At 46.8% G+C, this 25,788-nt stretch overlaps 1 protein-coding gene across 1 annotated transcript in view; it reads left to right on the forward strand.

Annotated features, from left to right (window-relative positions):
• The first annotated feature begins 677 nt into the window (after nucleotides 1–677).
• The window catches only part of MYH10 (myosin heavy chain 10), a 103,256-nt gene continuing 78,145 nt past the window's right edge, over nucleotides 678–25,788 (forward strand). The window contains exons 1-3 of the mRNA XM_082775166.1: nucleotides 678–718; nucleotides 3,137–3,514; nucleotides 16,224–16,380. Coding sequence (XP_082631292.1) covers nucleotides 3,170–3,514; nucleotides 16,224–16,380 — 502 coding nt within the window. The 5' untranslated portion in view covers nucleotides 678–718; nucleotides 3,137–3,169. The remainder of the gene's footprint in view (nucleotides 719–3,136; nucleotides 3,515–16,223; nucleotides 16,381–25,788) is intronic.

Genomic DNA, 25,788 nt, shown 5'->3' on the forward strand with positions numbered 1-25,788 from the left:
TGGACTCGATGGTCTTGAGGTCTCTTCCAACCTAGAAATTCTGTGAAATTCTGTGATGAGAGCAAAAAAAAACCCCGGGACCGGGCTTCGGGAGGCGGGGGCAGGGCCGGGGGATTCTGCACAGGGGAGCGGCGGGACCACGAGGGCTGGGAACGGCCCCGGGACCTGAAAGTGCCGGAGGGGAGGTGCGGGGTGCGGGGTGCGGGGTGCGGAGCACCCTGCGGGGCGGCGGGGCCGTGCGGGGCCCTCCTGAGGGGGAGGCGCGCGCCCGCCCCGCGCTGCGGCACCGCGCCCCCCCCCCCCCCCGCTCCGCTGCAGCGTCGGGAGCGCGCCGCGCCCCCCGCCGGGCGTGCTGCAGCGCGGGGCGGGGCGCCGCCCTGACAGACGCGGCGTTCGCCCAGTGAGAGGCGAGCCTCCGGCCGAGCGGCCAATCAGCAGCGGGGAGGCGGTGCGAAGCGGGGGGGCGGGGCTCGGAGGGTAAGCGTGTGGAGGTTGCTATGGCCGTAACCGCGGAGCGGCCGCGCGGCGGGCCAATGGGAGGCGGCGCCGCGCCGGACGGACGGGCGCGGCGCCCAATGGGAGCGCGGCGGCGGCGGGGGGCGGCGGCGGCGGCGGCGGGCGGGGGGCGGCGGGCTCGGTGTGGCGCTAAAGGCGCGCGGCGGGCGGGGGCGGGGCGGCGCGGGGCTGAGCGGCGGCGGCGGCGGGAGGCGCTGCTCAGGTGAGGGCGAGGCGGCGGCCGGGGGGGGCTCGGAGCGGCCCCCGGGCTCCGCAGAGGGGACCCCGAGCTCCCGAGGCGGCCCCGGGGAGCGGGGCTGAGGCGGCGGCGGCGGCGGGGCCGCCACACAAAGCCCCCGTTGTGCGGGCCGCGCCCCGCTGCGGGCAGGGGAAGGGGCGGGCGGCGGTGGCCATTTTCTGCCGCCCGCAGCCCCCGGACGCGCTCCGCGATCGTGGCCGACGGGGCCGGGCCCTGCACCGGAGGGGGGTGGGGGTGGGGGGGCGCTGCGGGACCCGCCGCTTTGTTCCGCTGAGCCCGGCGGGTTCCCGGTTATTTATTTATTTATTTATTTATTCATTTTTTTGTGTCTTTTTCTCCTTCTCCGGGGAATGCCGGGTGCCTGCGCGATGAATGCGCGCGGCTGCGGCTGGGCGCTATTGTGAGGGGCACGGCCCGGGGAGGGGGGGGGGGGGGCGTTAAACAGGGGGAGAGGGGGAAAATGAGAGGGGGGGCTGCAATTAAACACTGCGGGAATGATGAGGGGGCTGCGATTAAACCACGGGGGGAAAACGATTGGGGGGGGGCTGTGTGCCATTGAAAAACGAGGAGGGAAAATGCGGGGGGGGGGGGGGGGCGGCTCTGCAATTAAAAATCGAGGGGTAATTGATTGCCGGGGGGGGCTGTGCTGTCCGAGCCCCGGGGAGGTGCCCGATGCAGCACAGAGCTGCTGTGGGGCCAGGCCGTGCCCCCAGCCCCGCCGCTCGGGCTGTCACCCGCCTGTCCCCGCCAGGTCCCGCTCAGCGCCCTGCAGGAGGACGGGGCCGGGCTGGGAACAAAGCCGTCCCCGGAGAGGTGTCCCCGGCAAGGGGAGCAGCCCCAGGAAGGGGAGCAGCGCTGCTTGGTCTGCACTGGACCCCCAGTGGTGATCCAGCACAGGGGAGGCGAGCGGCTTTGTGAGCTGGGGTAGGAGGCTCACGTGTAACAGCAGTGGGCTTCTCATGGCTTTCCTTGACTGATTTCTAGCTGCTCCTGGCCAAGAAGCCCATTTATTGCTTATGGGGTCCCTTTAGCGTTTTCCTTTTTCTCTCCGAGTCTCCTCTGAAATACTTTAAATGTTGAGTCATCACCTCTTGATTTGAATTAAGCAGTCTGTAGTAAACGGTCTGCTCCTCAAACCTCTGGAGGATTCAATGACTTCATGCTTACTTTACATTAAAGTTGGACAACGTAACAATCCTCCTTGCCATAGATGGAGACACAACTATTGTATTTAATTACACGTTCTTCTGAGGGCGGGCATGTTGCAAAACTTCCAACAGTGCGCATACCGTAGCATGAAAGATGACAAACGCGGTTTGCGAAATCTCCCTTGCTTTTGAAGCTAACCTCTAGGTTACCTGCTGGAAGAGGTTACCATTTGCTAATGGGACATTCTCCAGCAGAAGGGATCTAGTGTGTGAATAAGCAAGATTTTAATGACCTGGGCAGAAGGTGTCTGGCTCGACCTTGTTGCTCTCGGGGTGGTTACAGATAAAACTGCCGAGTCTGGAAGTCCTGGATGTGCTGGGGTTATTAAGGAAGGATGCAGTTGCCTCTTCCTGATAGGTGCAGATTGGTAAAATGAGTGCATGCGAGCCCTTGTCAGCAGCTTTTCATTCACCTTCAAATTACCCGTGAAGCTGCTGGAAAATCTAACTTTGGTAGTCCTTGTGCCTTGCCTCAAGGTAAACCTGAGAGCTAGAGATGTTGTTTGGAACACGGCAATGTCAGTGTTCACAACTGCCAACAGAAGCAGGCTGTGAAAGTACAAAGTCTTATGTCTTTAGGATGAAAATGAGCAAGGCTTAGCTAGCTGGGAGGCTTGTGGAACCCCCAGGTGTCTATGAAGTGCTCATCTGTAGCTGGAAGTTGGCTTTTACAAAGTAAACATTCTGTTATCTCACGTGCTGTAGATCACTGTGATTAGCTGTGTGCTGAACACTCCAATGTTCACTGTTTAGTGGAATTTGTGCTGACTGGCTAGCTTATGTTAAAATTGATACTCTTCTTTCTTTAAGCACCGAAGGCAAGTGTGTATTTTTCTTTTTTATGGTTCCCACTTCAATTGCAACGTACGCCAGCTAGGAAGAGATGGCTGGGTTCAGTTTAAACTGTTTTTCCTGCAGTGGATCTTTGGGTTAAATATGGAAGACCACTTTCAATGTATACAGCAGTTTGATTGTTCAGAAGGCCCCTGTGTATGCAGGGGCTTCCAGGTGCACGGCACCTTCTTCATACCATGGAAGACCTCCACAGTGTGTGGTCATCCGAGGGGAGATGCAGGTGTTGGTGACGGAGCGTCTAATTGAGGGCAAAGCTCCATTCCTCAGTAGGAGCCTGGTGTGTAACGTGCTTCTTGCTTTTCTCCTTTCCAATTTGCAGGGTAACTGGTAGCGGACACCTTCACTTCCCACAATGGCACAGAGATCGGGACAGGAAGATCCGGAGAGATACCTCTTTGTGGACAGGGCTGTAATTTACAACCCTGCCACCCAGGCTGATTGGACTGCTAAAAAGTTGGTGTGGATTCCTTCGGAGCGCCACGGTTTTGAGGCAGCCAGCATCAAGGAGGAAAAGGGGGATGAAGTGTTGGTTGAACTGGCGGAGAACGGAAAGAAAGCACTAGTGAATAAAGATGATATTCAGAAGATGAATCCCCCCAAGTTCTCTAAAGTGGAAGACATGGCAGAATTAACCTGTTTAAATGAAGCCTCTGTATTGCATAATTTAAAGGATCGGTATTACTCTGGGCTCATCTATGTAAGTACTAATTACTAGATTCATTACGGTTGCTAATTCAGCTAAACCTTATCTGATTCCCATTCCTTTACTTATTTGAAATGGAGGAAGTGGGTCTTGGCTCTGATTTTGATAACGTAAATACTTTGTGTCCTTCGCATTTAGATTAGTCCAGGGTCTTTTTCTGTGCTGTGTACAGGTCAGGAACTCTGTTGTCATAAAACAAATAATAAAAATTTCTCCTATGGAAATAATTCTGCAAGCATCTTTCAAAAATAGAATGCTAAATGGCAACTCTGGGTGCTTAGCTCATGCCGCTCGTTAGAGTGCTTGCCTCAGACATGCTTAACTGATACAGTGAATAGTATCAAATGGCTTGTTTGAACTGAGGGCAGATTACAAAACCTAACTTTGCTGAATTACTGCCGTTTAATTGCTCATATGAATAAGCATGTATCTTGTTTTAACTTGCTGTGCATTAAAAATGCTAATAAGAGGCTATGCTATTACTTAAAAGTTGAAGTTGGAAAGTGCTAGGAATGCAAAATGTCTCTTTGGAATCTAATATCAACTTAGTGGGCCAGGAAAGAATGTGTTCAAGTGCTTAAAATAAACCAATAAGATAAAGCTTTATTTTTCAGTGGTTTTGAAGCGCTCGTTGGAACATCTGGTTTATTGCTATCGTTCTATCGAGTCAGAAATCACAAAGCCATTGATGCTGCTTTTGACCCCGTTCCTTCCTTGAACAATGTTGAATGAGTGTCTGTGGCACACAGCTAAGAGTAGCTCCTTGTCTCTTGGCAAACCACTTGCATAGTGACTTGTTGAGTCAGAGTATCACTGAGAGCTTCAAGTAGACTTTCTATCTTAAAAGAAGCTGCAACATCTGCTTAAATACTTGGCTCATTTTAATAAACACTTGTTCTAAAGCTTAAATCCATCTTATTTAGTTCCTCTAGTTAGTTGGCTTGTTTCCCCTTTCTGTCCAGGTTCTAGTCGGGTATGTCTTCTGCTTGACTCTTGGTAATATCTGGATGTAATAAAAAATCATACGCAGCTTCAAAATATTATTCGTACCTGTGCTTCTGTGTTAGTTTCCTATGTGGGCTTCTGTTTTTTACTATTTCAAGGTCTTCCACCGAGAACCTTACAGTACAGCTCAGCAAAAAATACTTCTGGAAACCGCCCTGCAAGCTTATAAGTAAACTAAATGGCTAATTAGTGAGGACTGGATTGAAAATTAGAAGTAAACAAGTTGATAGTTCAAGTCGTGAGTGTACGTGTGAATCACAGCGCTGGCTATGAAATGCTGGTTACGATACTTGTATCAGTGTAATGAGAGTTAAAACCTGCAGACTTTAAATGCCAAAGCAAGCTTTAATCTAAGGACTCCGCACAGGAAGCGTAGCCACAGATACTTCTGGAGGATGGTGCTGAGCACCGGTCGCTCTTCTGTATACACAGGTGTTACACTGCTGGGACACTTTGGACCACTGACAAGTTAAAACACTCTCTGTCTTGGTGGGAGGCTGGCTTATCGTACATGTGGAGTTCCAGTGATACCATACAGGTGGCTCACCGCTGTGTCCCCCCACTCCGCTTCCCAAAAAGGTGCTCTGTGTTTTCATGCTCTCAGTGCTGAGGCAGGCTCTAAAACTTGGTTCCCTGGCACCGAGCAGCTGCTGTCACATAGGAGGATTACTGCATCAGTGTGTTACTCATGACCTCCCCGCCCCCAGGCTGGAAGAAGTTGGTTGGGATCAAGAAGCTAATGGATTTGTTGGCCTTAACTGGAGGTCTGAGTTCCAGCGGTGTTGCTGGAGGATGCTGCTATTACCAAGAATAGTTACAGCTTGTTTGCAGTTAAACCCCCACTTACTTCGGGGGTGTGTGTGCAGGGGAAAGCAGTTGTGAGCACTGTTGCAGTAGAAGCTGAATATTGGCAAAGATCGATAGGCCAGAGAGAAATCTCATCGGCAGTTGGAGCTGATGAGAGTGCTAGCAGGGTTCTGGTTCTTATCTCCATCAGAGATCCCTCAACTCCTTCAGCCTTGAACTGTTGCTGCTGCCTGCGTAACCCCCTGATGTAGGCTCGGTATGGAGAGCCAGAGCTAATGGGGCCGGTGAAGTGCACTATGGCCAGCCCTTCATGGCGAGGGGCAGCTGAAGGCATGTTTGTGTTTCCAGATAACTAATAACCAAACTGGGATCTTTCATTTTGGTGCTGACCGTGAACAGTTAAGGTATAGAAACCACATCAGATTCACCATCTCCTAATTGTTCATAGGCAGCTCACAGTGTTGCCTTTCTAGGAAGCAGAAGGTGTTGACTGAAGTAGACACACGTTTCCTTTCAGTCCCTAGAAAGGAAACAGGAGCTGGGGAATTTGGCCAGCTGTCTAGTCATCTGTCTGCAACCTACCTTGTCAAGATGAGACTGCTGGAGGACCAGGAGGACTGACTAAAGCTGGCTCGCGCCAGTCGGCATGACCTGACTGGTGGTGCCCATCTCATTGGCAAGAGTTCCATGTGACATCTAACAAGGGGCGGTGAGGAGCTCTGGCACTTCTGATAGCTGCCACGTGCCGTGACCATGGCCTCTGAGTTGTGTTCGTGGTGTGCTGGGGGAGATGGATACAAATGGAGAACGGGAAGGCCAGTGGCTTGCCAAAGGTTGTACACGCTTGGTTCTTTATTTCTTTCTCATCTCCTCATGACAGCACAGAGGATGAAAGGAAGCAGGACTTGTACAGCAACTGCTGGGCAGAAAGGTTGGAGTATCAACGTTGGTGATTGCAGTTCTGCTTAGGAGATGAAATGACGTCATTTCTTGCTCCATTTTTAACATCACCTACTCAGTTTCTTGCTGTAAGGTTTATTTTCAGCATAGCTGAAGAATCTTAAAGCACCTTTCCTAGAGAATGTGTACTATTTCGGCAAATTATTCTGAAGTATACTACATATCATCACCCCGAGGAGGGGCGGATCTGTCCTTACAGCCCCTTGTGCTTGGACTTTTTCCTTCTCAACCCGCTGATGACTCAGCACAATGCTGCCCAGTCTCCCAAATGATCTGTGCTCATGTTTAAGAGGTTTGGTCGTTGTGAAGTGCGAGTGTTGGTTCTGTGGAGGTACAGCCTCCAGCACAGTTCTTCATTCCTGCTGCATTTGGTGGCAGTTTTCACTCTGGTTATTGTAGGTGATTTTTTCCAGACTTTGTGCTAGGGATATCAGCATTTCTTATGGCAAGGATGTATCACTTGATCACCGATATTCTTTGGTGTGTAATTAGTAATATTCTTAAGAGCAGTCAGAATCTGGAGGTATTCATTGTAAGGTGTCCAGGAGGACTACCAAAAGGCTGGGGATTATTCTGAACGTTTGGCGTGAGTATGGCTTTGCTCAGGTTAGTCTTGTGGTCATTTTTCAATATCCTCATGCCTGATGAGCTGAGGTCTAGATGCATTTCTGGGGGTGTTGCTGTAAGAAAGGGGCGTCATAAGTTCTGGTTCACTCACTCAAGCTGCAGACCTTGGTGACCATCTTTATTTTTACGAGACCTGGGTGTAAGATGCCCCTGTGAAGGCTTCCAGGTGTCAGCCCTAGATTGTAGTTTGTGGTGAAGCTGCATCAGGTAGACAGGGTCTTTAAATCAGACCACAAAATGGAGGCACCCCCTGGATTTTAAGGGTCCATCAGCCACGAATGCTGTGCCATTCTCCGGACCACCTGCCTTAATGCTCTGTGGCAAGCTGCGAGGTTGCTTGCTGTGTCACTGCATCATGAGGTTCCCTGGGGGCCAGCTTCCAAACTCACAGCCCAACCCTGTGTGTGAACGTTGGAGGTGGGTGCTGTAGGAAATGGGTGCTGAGCTGTGGGCTGCCACGAATGGCTCGGGTGGTGTGGTGTCACTTGGCTGTTTTGGGGCCGGGGGGTGAAGTCTGGCTGAAGCAGTGGCTTTGGGAGCTGTAGCTGTCATCTCCAGCTGAATCCCTGGGGTGAAGGGAGGCGTTAGAAATGGGCCTCTCGTTTTGGTGGGAAGGGATGGGGCTGGCAGGAGAGGTCACCAAGAAGGAAGGATTTTGTCAGAAAGCAAAGTGCTGGGGAGAGATGCTGCACTTCACGGTACGGAAGGGCAGAAACTTTGCTGCTTTGATGGAGAGCTACAAATAAAGTCTGAAGGCTGCAAAGGAGCCCCTGGTGTAGGAGGAAGCATTTTCTCCATCTTGTTTCTCTGAGCATTTTGCTATCAGCAACATCACGGTCTATTCAGGAAGGTTATACATAGACGTGTCAGTTATGTTCAAAATTAGGTTTCTATGTGAAGTTTGCTACCCAAGTTGACTCACAGGGCTGGCCTGAAGGAAAGAACTGAGGGAATATATTTACTGTTTTCTTCTCTCTGCACTTGGAAGAGAAAGAAGTTGGTTTGATGGCTACTTACTGTGCGATTCAATCATTTGTTTTCACTTCAGAGCAATTTTTTTTTCTAAGCTCTGGATTGCAGTACACTTCTAGGGATACTACACTGCTCCTAGGACTCTGAACAGAGGGCAAGAGTGTTCCCGGTCACTAAATGTCTCGGTGCTTTGTTAGGCAGTGTTCTGGATGCAACTTACTTAGTATCTTGAATTAAGTCACTTCAGCTTTTCAGATGGTCAAAATGCAGCTGGCTGCCAGGATCAGGAATGCAAATACCTTATTTCTGCTGAATGGAAGGTGAGCTGTTCTCAATGTTGCAGGCGCTGGCAGTGGTTGAAAAGAAAGAGCTAATGACTTACGATTTCTAAGATGGGGGCAGGAGGTAGGTGAAACTAAAGCTCTGCTTTTGTGTCAGTACTTCCATTTTGATGGAAAATGGAAGGGCCTTCCTTGCCTTCTTAAGCATGTTTCAAGTGTTCGTGTGTTAATAAATACCGTGTGAATGGAAATAGAGCCCCATGCCCATCTTGTGAACGAGCATTTTGTTAAAGCAAAATGGATTTCTTTCTAAATACACCTGCAAACACTAATAGCATGGATCCTGCGTGGGCTTGGCACAGCTTCCTGCCTTTCCAGGAGAGGAGAAAGCTGAGGGAAATGTCTGAGCACATGACTGTATTTTAATGGTCTTGATGGATAAATGCCGTCTAATATCTGAAAAGCTCCTGGAAAGGTGGGTAATTGTCTACCCGGGGCTCTGTAAAAGTTCCAGAGTTTGATTTTTGTGGTCTGATTGAACAGGACCAAAAAGTCTCTTGCTTGTGCAGTCAGAGGTTCGTGTTCCTGTCCCCACTAAGGTGGGATGAAGGCATTGCTCACTTAAACACGGAGTCTATAAAGCCTAAAAGATGCTGAGTTCATTACAAATCTATTCCAAAACGTGTTGCTCCCTGGGTTCCACCCTAGTCCCAGCTCTCCTGGGTGAGGAGGTCCTTGCCCACAGTTGTCTCTGGGGCTTTGGGATTCCCCCGTAAGTCACTGCTGAACCACTGAACAGCTTCCTGACCTTGCTCAGACAAAAGGATTAAAATGAACTTAATAAAAGTCCTCCAACACTTGACTCCTCTTCAGCCTGTGTCAGTGTCTGTCCCACCTCTTGCCCTGGTGTCCCTGGGGGATGTTCCCTGGCTGCTGGCAGTAAGGGAGCCTGTGACTGAGATGCAGAGAGCCCAGACCTGGCCCTGGGAAGGCTCGGTGGGGACGTGTGGCTGAGGCTGCCTGTGCTGCAGGTGAGGTTGAGTTGGAGACGAGCGGTTTTGCTGCTGTTTGAAGAACAGAAGGCTGGGGAAGCGGTGTTGGGGAAAGGGTTAGATCCAACTCTGAAATCTTCCACACTTGAACTATGGATTTTTACCACCCACCCCTCAGTTTTATTTTAGCAAAGACTCTTCCAGAAGGGTTGGAAAATGTTTGTGTGGCTCTGAGAGCCTGGAGAGCTTTACAGGGAGAGCAGTAATTAGCAGCATGTGCCCACTGGTTTATTCCTACCAGCAAAGAAGAAAATGTGCTTGCTGCTGTGCAGTTGCAAATACTTCAGCAGATATTTTTGATAATTACAACTATTATTTCTGTAATTGGTCTCTAGCCATGTGCTACTTCCATTTTTTTTGCTGTACTTTCTATTTTATTGAGGCAGAAGGGGGGACGAGTGAGAATTACACTGCAGCCCCCAGTTCCAGGGCCTGCTGTGGGTGGAAGGTCTCATCAGACCGTGCTTGAGGAGCAGTCTGTAACTGGTTTCTTCTCTTACGCTCCTATTCCTGTGAGGCCAGAGCATAACCTAGAACAATCTGTGTTGTTATATAAGCTTCTAATTGCTTTAATTTTTGTGCTGGTCCAGCTGGGAGTGCTTCACATTACCACATATTGCAGACTGGTAGTAACAGAGCCTGCAAGAATCTGGGTTTGTAACTGGCTTCAGTTTCTCCTCAACACAAACCAGTTGCTGGCTCTGGTACCTCATAGGCTCTGGTACCTCATATAATGCAGCAGAAACACCAGGGTTCAAATTCTAAGTGCTACTTAGACTTCAGACCTTGTTTTTAGGTTAATTCTGACTTTTGGAACATGATCAAGTTGAAAGAGTTCAGTGTAGCTTTCCCTTTGCTAGAAAAATCTAAGGGATTTCTAGGGGATACGTTCATATTCCTTTTTGCCCCTGGGCAAGAAGAGGTACAAAGAAGTGCATGTTCTTGTCAGATATTCTCTGCTTCTATTAAAAATGGTGGCTTAGCAGCCTGAAAGGGTGCAACAATTTGGTTCCTGGTCTCCTGTTTAAGCGCCCAGCTGAAGGAGCACGCGGTGCTGAGGACACCCCGTCAGGCCACGGGTCTGCATCAGCACACCCGGGTAGCCTGTGCCAAACTTCTGCGGGGCAGTCGGGCTCCAGAAGGCCGTACAGAAGCCTTGTGAAGGGATATTAATACCCCTCTGGCCCGGGTGCAGCCCGGGATCATGTTTGCCCTTGTAGTGGTGGTGTGGCTGAAGCAGCCGCGGTCGCACAACGTCAGCCTCGGGGAGGGGGAGCTGCCTGAGCGGGAGCACAGCCCGCACTGCTGCCTTAAACCTTGTTCTGTCTTTGAACAAATCACCTGGAGCCTGTAAACGTGACAGCACAGCACTGAATGCCCTGGCTGCAGGGCTAGCTGTAGGGAACAGCTGTAGAGAAGTCTCCTCTGCAGTTTGGGCTGCGCTTCTGCTTTACTGGCTTGTGTACGGGCTGTGCTCCGTCCCTTTCTCATCCCCTGAAGCACGGGACTTGCAGTTCAGCTGCCCTCAGTAGCAGCCTGTGGCTGTTGCTCCCCATCGAGCTGCAGCCTCTGTCACAGCGGAGGCTCCCCCTGCCCTCAGCACCCCCTCACCCCTGCTGGCATCCCTGACCCTACTCGTTGGGTGCCCACAGGGCTGGTTTATTTTTAGCCATATGGGCCTGTTTGTACGGAGATGGCTGGGGTAGTTCTGGGGTTCCAGGTTGCTGACAGTGCTGGGGAGCACAGCCTTGGGGTGGTGATGGGGCTGTGGGGCTGGGACAACCATGCGGCCTCCCCAGCCCTGTGGGGAGGAGCGCGGGATCTGTCTGAGCTGCTGTGCATGGTGGAGGTGTTCTTCCCCGGGCTGCAGCCTTTGGCTTTCCTCCCCCGTGCGGCTGAAGAGCTGCCTCCCCTTCTGTGCAGCTTGAATTCAGGCTGGAGAGCTGTATCATTGGGGTGGGGGGCGGTACGTGAGAAAACTGCCAGGTTTGGAGGGTTTAGTAGGGCTTGGAGTGTGACAGGCACCTCCGTAACCTTAGGAGGGGTGACTGGGCAAGAATGATATGGCAGTGTGACTTCCCAGTCTGGAGAATGGGCTGTACAGCCTGTGCATGGGGTGCAGTTCTTTTCTAGGTAAGAAACTGGAGGTTCACAGGTCCATACTGCAGTTAACTAACCGTAGGAGATGCCTAGATGCTTATTTCACCTTGGTTATGTATGTAGCCATAGAGTAACTCTGGCGTTTCCTGTATTTGAAGAACTGCAGGTAAATGTTGAGCCTCAGCTGAATTGATTCTTACAAATCAAAAAAATGACCCGCATCTTGCTGATGCGCTCTGAAATGACTCTTCAAAGAGGCTTTTTGATGTTGCAGCAGAAGCTGCCACCTGAACAGTTGCAATAGCGTCCTCCTTGGTGCAAGAACTGCGGCCCACACGAGTGCATCTCCTCCTCGGGCTGCTTGCTGCTAGCAGCGTGCTGTCATTTTCAAACAGGCCTCTGCAAGGAAGCTGAACTCCGCGGTCTGGGATAGCTTACCAAGATCTAAATTACTAAATGATATACTACTGGATAAAAGCTTGTAAGCATCTGGAAATATTCAAATGCCACAATTAGTGTCCTGAAGGAGAGTTTGTATAACAAAGCTCTGTCAGAGCACTGCTTCACTATTTGTCTCTGGAGCCTTGCCTGGAGCGCGCGCATTCCAACGTGCCGAGCTGCTGCTGGTTGCTGTTTGCATCCTGTCCCTCTGCAAAGCAGAAGTGCCTTTCAAACTGTTAGCTTGGTTGCAGCTGATTGCCTGATCCTGAGCCGAAGAAGGATCAGCACACAGACCTATCCCATCTGCTGAAACCTCCCATCTGGTTCTTTGTCCAGACTGGCTGCTCTTCACTGCTTGATTCTCGCTGCAGCTCAGGTTCCTGGCGGTCCAGGCAGAGTCCAGGTACTGCGGGGCAGGGAGGAGGCTCAGGGCATCGCTACCCCACCTGTGTGTTAGAGCTTTGGGCACCTGTAAGCAGCTGCCTGGTGGAATTCAGTAAGCAGGGTGTTTTTTCAGTGGCTGATCACTGAGAACCTTTTCAAGGTGTGTTAACCAATCTCAACTTTCTCATGCCTTCAGCTTGCATGTGGGAAGCCCATACCTTTTCTTTTTGTGTTTTCAGACTTACTGCCTTATAATAATGCCCTGTGAAACTTGCAGTTACAAAATAGCTGTATAAAATACTTGGTGTCATTTGTCTCCCTCCCAGTGAAATTTGACTCAATAAAAGCAACGCCCTCCCTTCTCCCACTGTGCTTCTATTGCCTAGCAAACCAAGAAAGCTGTGTTGCCTTTTGGAATAGGTGACAGGAAATTTGGGACCCTTGTGAGAGATCTTGGTTCCATCTTTCCTTGAATGAATGAAGACTTGATAGTATAGTGATGTTTTGACAAAAGTGTGACTCTAAATTCTGCAGGGAAATGGCTGGAGAGCAAACCAAGTGACAAATATGCAGGAAATCAGGATGCTGGAGTTAAAGGTGCTGCGTGTGAAAGAGCTCTGTCATGGTAAAGACTTCAGCGGTCAGTGGTAAAAGCCTGTTCTCTGGGCCTCAAATAAATGAACCTCAGAATTGATGAAACTCGCAAGTGGTTCATTTGCTTATTGCCATCGCTCCAGGTTCACTGATCCATCCAGTTTCTGCACCGGGACATAGTCTAGAAAGGCTGCTGGGTTAGGTATCATTGACAGAGCTCTGAAGAGTAGTTGAGCTTGCTTTTATAAACCACGTTCCGTATGTACGTGAACAATGGTAACACTCCCTGCGATGGAGAAACTTGTTTCTCCATCCAGAAGCTAAAGCAAGCTGGGAGAGGAGCCATCAGGTGGGTGTTCCTTCCCTAGTACTTCTTTCAAACACTCTTAACATTTTTGTTCTTTTTTTTTTTTTTTTTACAAGGTCACTTTGTTCACATCTGGGGCAGGGCAGTGATACTGGAAAACTTCCTTATGAATATAAAAGGACCAAAGCAACTAATCATGCTTCAGATGACTTTGGAGAGAACAGAGGTGTGACTCTGGGAGCCCTGGTGGCGCAGTGAGTGCGGATCCCACAGCCTAACCATCAGTTACTGCCCAAGGGCCGGCAGCCTCGGTAGGATGTAGCCTGCCGGGGTAAACTGCCAGCCTGTGATGCTGCCTGGGGAAAAAGAGTAGGGCTCAGGAGTGCTGCTGGGTGAAAGGGTCTGGAGTCCTCCTGGAGGAGGGAGGGCCCCTGGCTCATGTGAATTCATGCTGCTGTGGTGGCCAGAGGATGTGCTGGGACAGAACTGGGAGCTGGCTCTGGCTGGATGAATTCTTGCTCATGAGCAGGCCTCGTCTGGAGGCAGCAGGAAGCGAGCCTCTGTCATCAGATGAGGCTGTAGTGGAGAAGCAGGGCATAGCTGGAGCTGGTGATCGCTGGGTGGCTTGATGAATGCATGCCTCTTCTAGCTATCCTTATTTGAAGGCTAGAATGAAAATCAGGTTTGTGATTTTTTGATGTCTTCAAGCCACTGGTGCTGCTTGTGGCTGAATGTGGGTGACCTCCTCTGAGCCCAGCAGGGAGGATGGCTGCTGGCAACAGGCTCCGTATCGATCAGTTCCCAACTCAGCTGTACCAGGCTATTGAAACAGCCGTGCTACCTTCCTCCGCCCTTGTGATATCACCAGTAGCCACGAATGAGACTGGTCGGGAAGCTCGTTCCATTACTGACCAATCCATTCTTGACACTTGCTCTCCATAAAGAGAAAGTGCCAGCTCCGTGAGTTACTACAAGAGCACCGGGGCTGGCAGGAGGGGCGGCTGTAGGATTGTGTACTTGGGAGGGAGGCCAGGGAGGAACTGCCCTCCCCAGCAGGCCCACGCTTACCTTGAGTTAATGACTGATAAGTTGTTCTTTGTGCTTGGGTCAGTTGAACTGATAACATCTGTTCCCTTTCTCTTGAGAAATAAATGTTATTACCAAAGATGTCTGGCTGGGTAAGGTGCTGCAGTGCTTATCGTCCAGCAGATCTGACCAAAGCAGAGAGATTCCTTTCCAGTACGGGCATTTGACGTAAGATCAAATTCTTTTTCTTTATTGATAGCTCCTGACTCAACTCAGATCACCTGCTGTCTCTCTTTCCAGGATCCCTTTATGTGCAGAATGAACAGGTTCCTTTTCTTCCAGATAAAATCAAATACATACATTATAAAAATAAATTGGGAATTTAAAATTCTTTGTTCATACAAATGTACCAGAAAGAAAAATTCACAAATCAACAAATGTAGGAAGAATCTTGAGTTACTGCTCCGTGCTGTGCAGGCCCCCAGCAGCTGGTAATGCTGCCTGGCTGTCTCTGTTCCTCCCTCCTCTGAGACTGCAAGGCAGGAGAAAGTCTTTGTGGCCCCCAGAAGGATGCTCACTGCTTCTGTCAAAAGAAAGCTGCTCTCTTGCTAACATTCCTCCAGTAGTAAAGGTGTGAATGGTATTAATGGCTAAAGTAACACTGCCAAAACTTGCTTGATTTTTCCTTTCATTTAAAAGAAGAAAAAAACAACCAAACAAAAACAAAACAAAACAATGGATTTAGAAGAGATGGGAGCCACTAGTGCTTTGGGTGCCTTGGCACTTTTGGGTGCTCAGGGTGACACCATGACTGAATTATTTGTTGGTATAGCTCAAGGCTGTCTTGCTGTGACCTTACCTTTGACACTTAGTAAAGCCCACACAGCTGGACCAGATTCAGCTGGAACTCCTAGTTGACAAAATGAGTGTTTTGCTGTATGTTTTTCTTCCATCCCTATATAATAAGTATCAGCAGCTTTATAGGTATATGTGTGTACATATCACATACACGATAACTTCTGTAGAGCAGCGATTGAACCGTTCTCCAGTTATCTTTGATACTTAATTCTTACAGAAATGTGGTGCTTTATGTATCGCTTGCAACGTGTGCTGAATTTTATAAAAATTGATTTTTTTGGTGTAAACAGAAATCCCTCGATAAGAGGACATTACTCTTTGAATTCAAAACTTGTTCTTTAATCTCTTGATGATAGAGCACTCCTGATAGTGTTAAAGTTAGTACTGACCAGAAAGCAGGTTATGAAACGCTGCCCGCAGTGCCAGCTGCCAGGCTATCCATCACCTGGGAGAGGGAGGTGATGCCTCCAGGAGGAGGTTGCTTTGGGATTGAGAGAGACCGAGCAGAAACGAGATGCAATAATAACAGGAAAAAAGTAGGACAGCAGAAATAATTGGCTTTTTCCTTATCTAAGTTATTTACTAGAATAATTACTACTTAGTGCAAATAAGGGTTTGCTACTTGCAGAAGGTCTCTGTTCTCTGTTCTTATCCACCACTGGCAGTGCCAACTGAAATGTTTATGAAGAATATGTCGTCTTTCTACTTCTTGAAGTCTGGTCTTCCACACGTTATATTTCAATGTAATATGTATTTCTTTAACATTGTGAAAAATTTTAAGATATTTAGTAGTTGACTTTTTTTTCCCCCTCCATACAGTGTGATGCAGAGAATGTCTGGCCCCTGTTGTAAGCTCCTTATCTTTGTTTAATTTAAAAATTCATACAAGAAGATTATTGGAAAAATCAAGAATATTGATTCCTCCAAATATGAAAACTGTGAACAGGCATTTTACTGAAAGAGCTGAACATCAAAAGATGTTCATACTTCTGGAACTTTGCAGGTGGAAGGGAGACTTAAATATCGGTAGGAAAGAGATCATATGCTCTACTTTATAATTATCCATGTTTATAATCTATAAATTACTCTTTATGCAGGTAAAGAGCCTTTTAAGGGACCTAGAAACCAATAACTTGAATATAGCTTGTACTTAAAGTTGGTTAACAACATGGACCTTAATTATGTTGTAAGATAAATGTTATAACCTGTGAAAAAGTGTCTTGCTCTTTACGGTTTTATTTCAGTACTGTATTTACTAACAAAGCCCCTTTTTTTTTCTTTTTTTTAAGACCTATTCAGGGCTGTTCTGCGTAGTTATAAATCCTTACAAGAACCTTCCGATTTATTCAGAAAACATCATCGAGATGTACAGGGGGAAGAAGCGCCATGAAATGCCACCGCACATTTATGCGATATCAGAATCTGCATACAGATGCATGCTGCAAGGTAAGACTGGACGATGTTAATTCGTTGATTGCTCTGAACTCCTTAATGTACCTAAAATTCCTGAACTTTGTTTGCCAGCTGTGTATTAGCTTCTAACACAATCAGAATTTCTTGTAGTATTCTAAGGAAAAGAAAATGCTTTCTACCTAGAACCTTAACCTTTCAGAATAGGAATAACTTGGAGCCTGACCCCTGTTGGCATGCTCCTCTGGCTTCCTGAGGCACAGAAGCAAACTGATGCTAATAGGAAGTGTACTGTGCCAGCTGGGGGCACTGGAAGTTGTAAGAGAAATTCTTTCTCCTACAAGGAAAAGAGATAAGATTGATGTCAAGAGCTGTTAGTGCGCTCTCTTTGAAGTTTGAATGAAGTAAGAATGGAAAAGTGTGACTGGAAAAGGGAAAGCTAAAGTCTTAACATCTTGTTTCTATACTCCTGGAAAAATGTTGACATTTTGGCCCCTGACAGAACTAATCCAAAGTGACAATGAAACGGTGTGTTTTGAGTTCAAAGAAAGGTCAGTCAAATGCCTAATCCTGAAGATTTTTTTCTCCAAGTGGTATGGGTTTCATCCATAGTATAACAGTGTAACATTACGATGGGCACACACTTTGGGTGGAAACTGAGAATTCTGACGCTTATGTGAATGTGTTGAAACAAAAACACGCTGGCCTTGTGCAGTTGCTCTTCTGATACAGTGTATGGTGGAAACACAGCTGACACCGTCCTGTATCAGTTCATAGTTGGCTCTAGGGGTGGCTGTCTGTGCTTGGGATATTGAGCTGAAGACATCTGCATGCAGAATCTAGAAAAAACGTGTGTAATGAAGATGCAGGCCTGAAAAATCTGCTGTGTTGTGCTGTAGGCCCGTTACAGGCATCCTGGGAGTGGGTTAAAAGCTATTTTATTCAGACAAACTAAGAAACTGCTTCTGCTACCAGGTTAACAAACCATTAATATGTAACAGATTTTAGACAGATATTTCCTGTCTTTAAATAAATCGTATTAAGCCTTTGTTTCTTAGTTGTGCCCGTGTTTGTAGGGCTGCTTAATAAGAAACTGTCAGTTGTGTTTTTGCTGGGTGCTGAGCCCTTTTTTCATCCTAGGAACATCTCTGCCATCACCACTGAGAGGGGAGATGAGGGGGCACAGGCAAGCCACAGAAGAGCAGCAAACTGGGGTGGCCCAGATTGTCATGCTTCTTAACGAATATTTTGGGCTGGGTTTTACATTATGCTGTGGGAGAAAAATGACGGCCTCTTGACCAGAACAGCCCAACAGCTCAGGTCAGAGGATCCCTGGAAGTACACATTTGTGACAGAACAGAACAAACTTTAAAGGTCATCTTAATGAGTTCATCCATTCCTCAAAACTCGGTTTGTGGATAAGGGCTTCCCAACCCAGAAGCACAGTGTCTTTTGAAATTAACTTATGCTGTACTAGATCAGTACTGACTTATATCTCTGGAGATCTTGCCATGTGATGTCTGGAGATCTTGCTATGTGTACAAATTCTACAGGTTTTGGAAGGTGAAGCAAAACTTCTTTTGCATAACTTGGGTTACAATCTTGTTTTCTTTCCACACTGATACAAAGGATTTTATATTTTGTATCGGCTCTATTCACATCTTTCTACACTTGCTTTCTTATTGATTTTGGTAGTGTGAATTGTTTTCAATAGGAAAAAATGAGAATGTAGATTGGAATAAAAATAGCTGGAAACAATGCAACAGAAGCGTTTTATTATAGAATAATTTCTTCAAGGTTAACTAAATCTGTGTTTCTGGTGTCCTTCACCTGTTTGGAGCTGTTCCCTGTTTATTTTAGAAAGCGGTTGAGATCAGCCAGGGAACTTTCCATTGATGGCTTGCCTTCGCAGCTGCTTTGCTAAGGATAAGTAAAAGCTCTGGAATAGACGTTAGCAATTCTACATTTGGCAAACGTTTTACTTAGCAAACTGTTCTTGCCTGATTGGGTTAGTTTGGAAGAAGAGACCTCCAGAGGAGGGGAAAAAGAATGCTTCTGGTTTTTTTTCTAACGGACTTGGTGAAACTGTTTACAGACATTGCTTTACTTTGGAGGAAGGTGGGGTGCAGAGTTCTTCTGGACGTGTTTGCCTGAAGTATGAGACACATTGCTGATTATATTGGTGATTTCTCTGGCTTCCTGTATTCTTGTGAAGCAGTGATGAGTGATGATGATGAGACTACCTGGTGAATATTTAAAGTGGGATAAGTGGGAAGAGAGGTGTGGCACTACCATGCTCACTACTGGTCCTTCATTGCTTGCAGAGACTCTTGATGGGAGCTGGTGCAGAGGAACAAAGCAGCACTTGAGGGAACAGAATTTAAGGCTTCAGATAATGGAAAAATTACACTTGCAATTATAACAGCGGAGGTTATTTGGAGCATCAAATAATACTTGTCTTAACAGTAGGAGATTATTACAATATTCAACTTAATTTCTGTTTATCAGTTGCAGCACAAGGTCAAGTACTCAATGTACCAATAATTTGGTAGGGAGAGCTGGATTTTCCCTGCCAGCCAAGGATTTAACACAATGCAGTGTCCTTCATCTTCCAACTTTTTCTTATCTTTTGCTAGACTCTCCTAAATAAATGAAACAGAAAACTTGTGTAGGAAAATTTTGGCTAGTAGAAATAAGTATCTAACCAAGAACTAGCTGTTTTAATCTTGATGCTTCAGATTAAGTCATCAACAGTCTCTACTAACAAAGCTTTACTTGAAGCATAATCCTTGACAAAGATGCTTTTTCTGGGAACTTACTAACATGTGCTTATGGAACTTTCTCTACAGTTCACATCCATGTTAGTACACATAATTGCTTTGGGAGATGGGATAGTAGAGGGAGAGCAGGTTGGAGGTAGAGTTCTTATTCCAGTTAGATTGCAAATCATTATTTTGCTATTAAAGCATATTTTAGTTTCTTTTGATATGGGCGACTACTGAGTTTCCAGTATTTGACTTCTAGAACTTAATTAATAGGATTCAGAACTGAGATTGAAACCATAGGAATGCAATTTCTTTAGATAATATGACCATACCCTTACAGAAATACCTTAACCATTAATTTGGTTGTTGGCTGCATTTTCCTGGCCTGCTCAGTGGTATTTTGTTCAGTATAATCATGTTTACTTTCCTTGTATTCATATCTACTAATTCTGTAGGTATTTGAGATGTGTTTACACTGATTACCAGGATACCTGGACCTGAGCTCTGTGTCTAAACACCCTGACTTCTTAAAAGGCAGTTTTTCTGTGCTGGTAGTCAAGGGCAGAAAGTAAGCTTGCTCATGCTGGGGCAATTAAGGCTTTCATGCCTTTAATTCAGAGCCCAGATGATTAGAGATGAACTTCAAGTTTCTGCTAATCTGAACCTTTGTATGTTTAAGACAATATTAGGGCTTACCCTAAAGCAGAAATCTTTATTTTGTTTATGAAAACAAAAAGGCTGTTGGTCAGCAGAAACAGAACTGGTGCATCTGAATAGTTACTCATCGTAAATGGTGCTGGGAATGCTCCATTTTGTTAAACTAGTGATACAAAGCTCGCCTGAAAGGGCTGTATGGGAGCACTGCTGGCTGCCAGTCATCAAACTGCTGCTCTGTTCTTGTCCCCTGGAAGAATTTCCTGCCGAGGACCTTCAGCACTGCAGGCATCCCAGGTCAGCTCTCATCTTGCCCTTCAGTGAGGAGGAGAATGGGCTGGAATCTGTTCTGGTATTTGTTAAGCAGGGAGGACAAAGGGTGGGGAGGGGAAAGAGCCAGAGAAACAGAATGTATTGAGGAAGCCCAGTTTCTCATTTCTGAGAGCAAATAGTGTTCTGCGGGGAGATGTATCACATTAGTGTTAGCTGTCACAAGAAGGAATGGGGTAGAAAATTGTTTTTAATGGCTGTGTTGCAGATGGACAGCTCAGCGGTGGTGCAGCCGTGATGCGCGAAGGATTTGAGACAAACTTTGCAAAGCAAACCTCCAGGGACTCCTTCATCTCCGAAGCACTGACTGCTCTGCAAGCGAGCCTTGCAGTAAAGATCGAGTGTGAACAGTCTGTTAGTACCAAGCAAGACTTCGGGTGCATTCAGATGATGACAGTCAGGATTTCCCTGCTGGAAAGGGCTCATTACCTGCTGTCCTGACCTCAGAAGGCAACACGCAATGTAGCTTTACATACTGGGTTTCCCCTCTCTCTCCCCTAGTAATTATTTTTCAAAGTAGTGTGGTAGTAGGCTAAGTGTTACGCAGGTGGTTTAGTGGATTTCTCCCATGCTTTCTCTTCATTTTCCTAATGTTATGTTGGAGCAGTGAGCGCATATAACCCAGGGGCTTCTAGGCACACTGAATTGTTTAGCCCTAGACAGAAATCCTGTGCGTTTATGCATAGGGTTGGAGTAGGCATGTTTCACAAAAGAATCCCAGACAGCTTCTCAAAGCTGCTGGATAGTTGACATGGTCATAAGGAACTGGTGTCCTAATCCCTGTGACAACATTGACCTTAATTCTGTTTGGTAATACAATTTGCAAGACTTGCTGATGTTCTTCTGTACTGCTGAAAATGACAGGCAATGAGAAGCAAACATTTTGACAGGGACTAGGATTTTCACTAAAAATCTGATTTAGTATGGCTGAGCGTTCCCTTAGGACTGCCTTTTTCTGACTGACAATGGAGGCTTGACCCGATCGTGTGAAAGCAGCACTAACCTAAGTGGTAAAAGCACTAGAGAAAACTTGGCTTTCTCTTCTCCCCCTGTGCTTCTAGAGGAAGTATGACAGTGTTCTATTAGGACTCTTTATTCATTGACTCTTAAAAATGCTTTGGAGGAAATACTAAGGGAAGTTTGTTTGCTTTCGGTTGCCAAAGACCAGCTTGCCTACTGATATTACTCTTGTATAATTATACTTAGTCTCTCCTTTTTATCCTGTTTCCCCGAGGACGTCTTGATGAGCACTAAATTAGCGCTGATATTTTAGGACTGCCTTTAATCCTGTTCCAGGGAAGGTTTATCGGAAACTGCGTAATACGTGAAGTGAACACTTGGTGTTGGACAAGCTGGCGCTGCCTGCAGGTGCAGTGTTCCTCTCCGTAAAACACCAGATTGACTTACATTTTTAAGTAATCTTGACTGAAGTCCTTCCTTTGGGGAACTGTTTTTTTTTTTTTTTTTTTTTTTTTTAAACAGAAGAAAATAATGTAAACTAAAGGGTGGCAACCCTTTTCTGTAAAGGACTACTAAATATTCAAATGGCAGGGGAAAAGATTGCTATGAGATTAAGGAGCCTGGGAGCCATGACTAGCATTCTCATGTGAAGAGCACATAAAACCTGTTATATGTGCAATTAATATTCTTGGTATTTTCATAATAAATACTCTGACTTCTCAAAAGATTCCCCGAAGCTTTTTAACTACTCGCAAGGTGCAGGGTGGCAGTTTCAGCAGAACCATCTGCTTGGTAAGTGCAATGTGAAGGATTTGCAGGTCTCTTCATTGTTACGCTGATTTGTGTTTTCATTTTGTCTAATCAGGCTGGAATGGAATATGAATGCTTAGGTGACAATAACACAAAAATCAGGATTGCTTTGTATGCCAAATGGGATGTGATGCGCAATGGTTTTAATGGCTGGAAGGAGGGAAGGAGAATCTTAAAGGAAGAAATCAAGTAGAATAACTGAAATCCATCATGCTGAAACAGTCTTCCGCCTCATTATTTCTGAGGTTGAAGCAAAATGAGAAATGCTTGTCAGCCAGACTCATTGAGCAGTGCTTCATCTTTCTCTCCACTCTTCTGTTCCTTGGTGCCTGTCTACTTCAGTGACTCTGAGGTTATTTTGATAGCTTCATGCCTTATTAGACCATCTCTGACTGATAGCAATAGCAATCATTTATTGAACAAACTCAGCTAAGCTTATTTTCTAGGATGAGACTGTATCACCACAGTCTTGGCTTTTTTCAATGTTATTTCTGTTTGAGAAGCTTTCAGTAGGGCAGCACTTCGGACAGCAGTTCCTAACCTTTCTTTGTGTCAGAATGTGTTTGGAGCCCTGCTCTAATTGTTGTTCAACTTCAGGGTTACAAACTTAATTAGGCATAATGGTATTTTCAATAAACTACTCTTTTCTTAACCCTCAGTTGCTTAGAAGCATTACTTGGAGTGGTTAACTTAATTTGCGTGTGCGCAACTTCAAGAAGTAACTTTTGCATACTTAAAAATGAGACAGGAGTGACAAAGGTTACGTGAGCGTTCTCAGTTCCTTCAATTCTTAGTTTCTTCAGTGCCTGGTGGCTTCCCCTGCTTTGGAGAAAGCAGCACGTTAGCCAGTTCCATGGTCCTTTTAGTCCATCATCTGACCAAATGATAACTTGATGATGTACTGTGTAAGTTGACCTCATAACTGATTTGTGACTCTGATAGCCTACAGACAGGAATTCAAGACCAAGTGCATTTAACATTTGAAATCATTCATGAGATGAATGATTAACCCTGGCTGCACGTACAGACTGGGCGATGAGACGCTGGAGAGCAACCTAGAAGAGAGGGATCTGGAGGTCGTGGTAGACAGCAAGTTGAATATGAGCCAGCAGTGTGCCCTGGCAGCCAGGAGGGCCAACCGTGTCCTGGGGTGCATCAAGCACGGCATCGCTGGTAGGTCAAGGGAGGTGATTGTCCCGCTCTACTCTGCGCTGGTGCGGCCTCACCTCGAGTACTGTGTGCAGTTCTGGGCACCACAGTATAAAAAGGACATGAAACTGTTGGAAAGTGTCCAGAGGAGGGCTACGAAGATGGTGAAAGGCCTTGAGGGGAAGACGTACGAAGAACGGCTGAGGTCACTGGGCCTGTTCAGCCTGGAGAAGAGGAGGCTGAGGGGAGACCTCATCACAGTCTACAACTTCCTCGTAAGGGGGTGTCGAGAGGCAGGAGACCTTTTCTCCATTAACACTAGTGACAGGACCCGCGGGAACGGGGTTAAGCTGAGGCAGGGGAAATTTAGGCTTGACATCAGGAGGGGGTTCTTCACAGAGAGAGGGTGGTTGCACACTGGAACAGGCTCCCCAGGGAAGTGGTCACTGCACCGAGCCTGTCTGAATTTAAGAAGAGATTGGACTGTGCACTTAGTCACATGGTCTGAACTTTTGGGTAGACCTGTGCGGTGTCAAGAGTTGGACTTGATGATCCTTAAGGGTCCCTTCCAACTCAGGATATTCTATGATTCTATGAATCATTTCGTGCTGTTACTCAACCAGCACCTTCTGTTAGAACCCTGTTCCACAGTTCTCCTTTAGTTTAAACTCCACTTATTTCTAGGTAGTTGTGAAATTAAAAAATTCCTTTCTGCTTGTCTATTTGGTTTTATCCTTTAGATGCCATACTTGCTCCTTGTGCAAAACTCATAACTGTGTTCTGATCTTGAGAGCGCGTTGCGGTGTCACAGCGCTGCTAGGCGATGCGTGGCTCCACACAGTCGCTGGTTTTTGTCACTCACATCTGTGTTCCCCTGGAGTGTTGAACTAAGAGTTGAGCTCCGCTGTAACTGCTGCCAATATCAACTGCAGGAGCTCCTTTTTCCTCTGCCCTCCTGCTACTACATTTCTTTGCTGTGTTCTGGTGAGGAAACAAGTAGGAGCAAATGGAGAGAAGTGGTGAGGGGCTGGTGGTGTGCTGCTCTTCGTTGTCAGTACTCCAAGGCTCATGTCACCAACATGGTTATCAATGTGCATCTCAGTGCAAGCTTCTGGTGCTTTTCTAGCTTCGTAACCAGGAGCAGTGGTATCATCTAGGATCCTTTTGCTTGTCTGCCCTTGATGCTTTCAGGTATTTGGCTGCTTAGATACTCCTGGCAGCCTTGGTGCATTTTCTTCAGTGGCTCAGAGTTGCAAGGTGTTTTGCATGTGAATGGAAGGCTTTCAGAATGGCTTTCCAAATACTGGGGGCAATAGGATTCTTTTTATTCCAGGGCTTTTTTTTTTTTTTTTCTGGGGGTGCTGGTAAGGCCATCAGCTGACGTGTAGAAGGAAAATTCAGAGAATTTTTAGAAAAAAGAGAAATTCAGAAAAAAAGAGAAAGCAAAGCAATCCTAGCTCTGTCTTTGCTAGTAAAGAACTTGGGGAAGTTCTCAGGCTGGGAAGTTTTTCTGTTTTTTGTTTTAGGAAGGTGATGTCAGAATCATCCTGAAGTTGCAGGGTTAGTAAACAGAAAAATGATGGCAGTGCACTGCAGGAACCAGGTTCTCCATGTCGGAGGTAGCGGCTGCACACAAACACGTGGCACGCAGCTGCCGTGCTACCGAAGCACCCGGACGGTAGCCACGGGTCACGGTCTCGGAGATTCCTTTTCAGATGCAGGAACCTGAAGAGCAGCACGTGTCATCTGCCAAACGTGTTGGTGGAAGCTGCTCCAAAGTATAAATCCAGCCTTTGCAGGAACATATACGTGTACAAAGGCCCAGTCTGGCTTTTCTAAGGAGACATCATGCCTCTCAAACGTGCTGACCTGTGAGTGGGTCTGCGTGGACAAGAGGTCATCTAACATCACGTTATGTAGCTTTTCAGAAGTAGCTTGCTAATGATCCTTACAACAGGCTCGTGGGTAACTGCAATGTGGGGAAAGGCCACAGCATACGTGAAGGACTGGCTAAAGACCACCCAGTCCTATTCACTCTTTTCTGCTTTCTATGGCTTGGTGGGGTCACTGCTGAAAATCCCATGGAACATCTGCTTGTGTTCGTGCTCCTTACTTACTTTTTTTTTTTTCCTCTGGAAAAAGAGAAGGGGTTCTGTGATGAACCTTGGCTTTTATTTATTTTTGGGGTAGCGAAAATAAGTGCCCAGTGTGAAGGACTGTATCTCAGAGCTTACAGTATTCAAGTGGCACATGGGTTGTACTGCGAGGTATAAGCTTACCTTAGCGATGTTACTGCTTGGAGCTGTTACTGCTTTAGTAGGAGCTCTTGGATGAACCAGAGCTGTAGCAATCTAAATTCATTGGTCAGCAATAGTTAAATCTCAGGTAGAGAATGGGATCAAACCAGGGAATGCTGTGCCCTAAACTTGAATACGTGTGCATCTTTGGTGCTTTGTGCAGCTCTGGCCTTTCCCTGTCCTGGGAGGAGAGGAAATAAGACGGGAAAACATTCAAAGAACAACTCGAGTTATCAAAATTGCATTCAGCATGGGAATGATAACTGAGGTCAGAAAAAACAAGTCTAAATCTGAAATGGCACAGGGAGAGGGAACCATGATCGTGCCTCCCACCCATCTCTTCCTATGCAAGAACAAAGGGTCATTAATTGAAATTCACAAGCGACATGTACAAAACAACAAAAGCAATCTTTAAACAGCATAGCTAAACCACGGTAGTGTGTGCCTCAAGATACAGTGGCTGCTGAAAACCTGTGCTT

This window comes from Aythya marila (assembly GCF_965140915.1).
Source record: "Aythya marila genome assembly, chromosome: 18".
NCBI lineage: Eukaryota > Metazoa > Chordata > Aves > Anseriformes > Anatidae > Aythya > Aythya marila.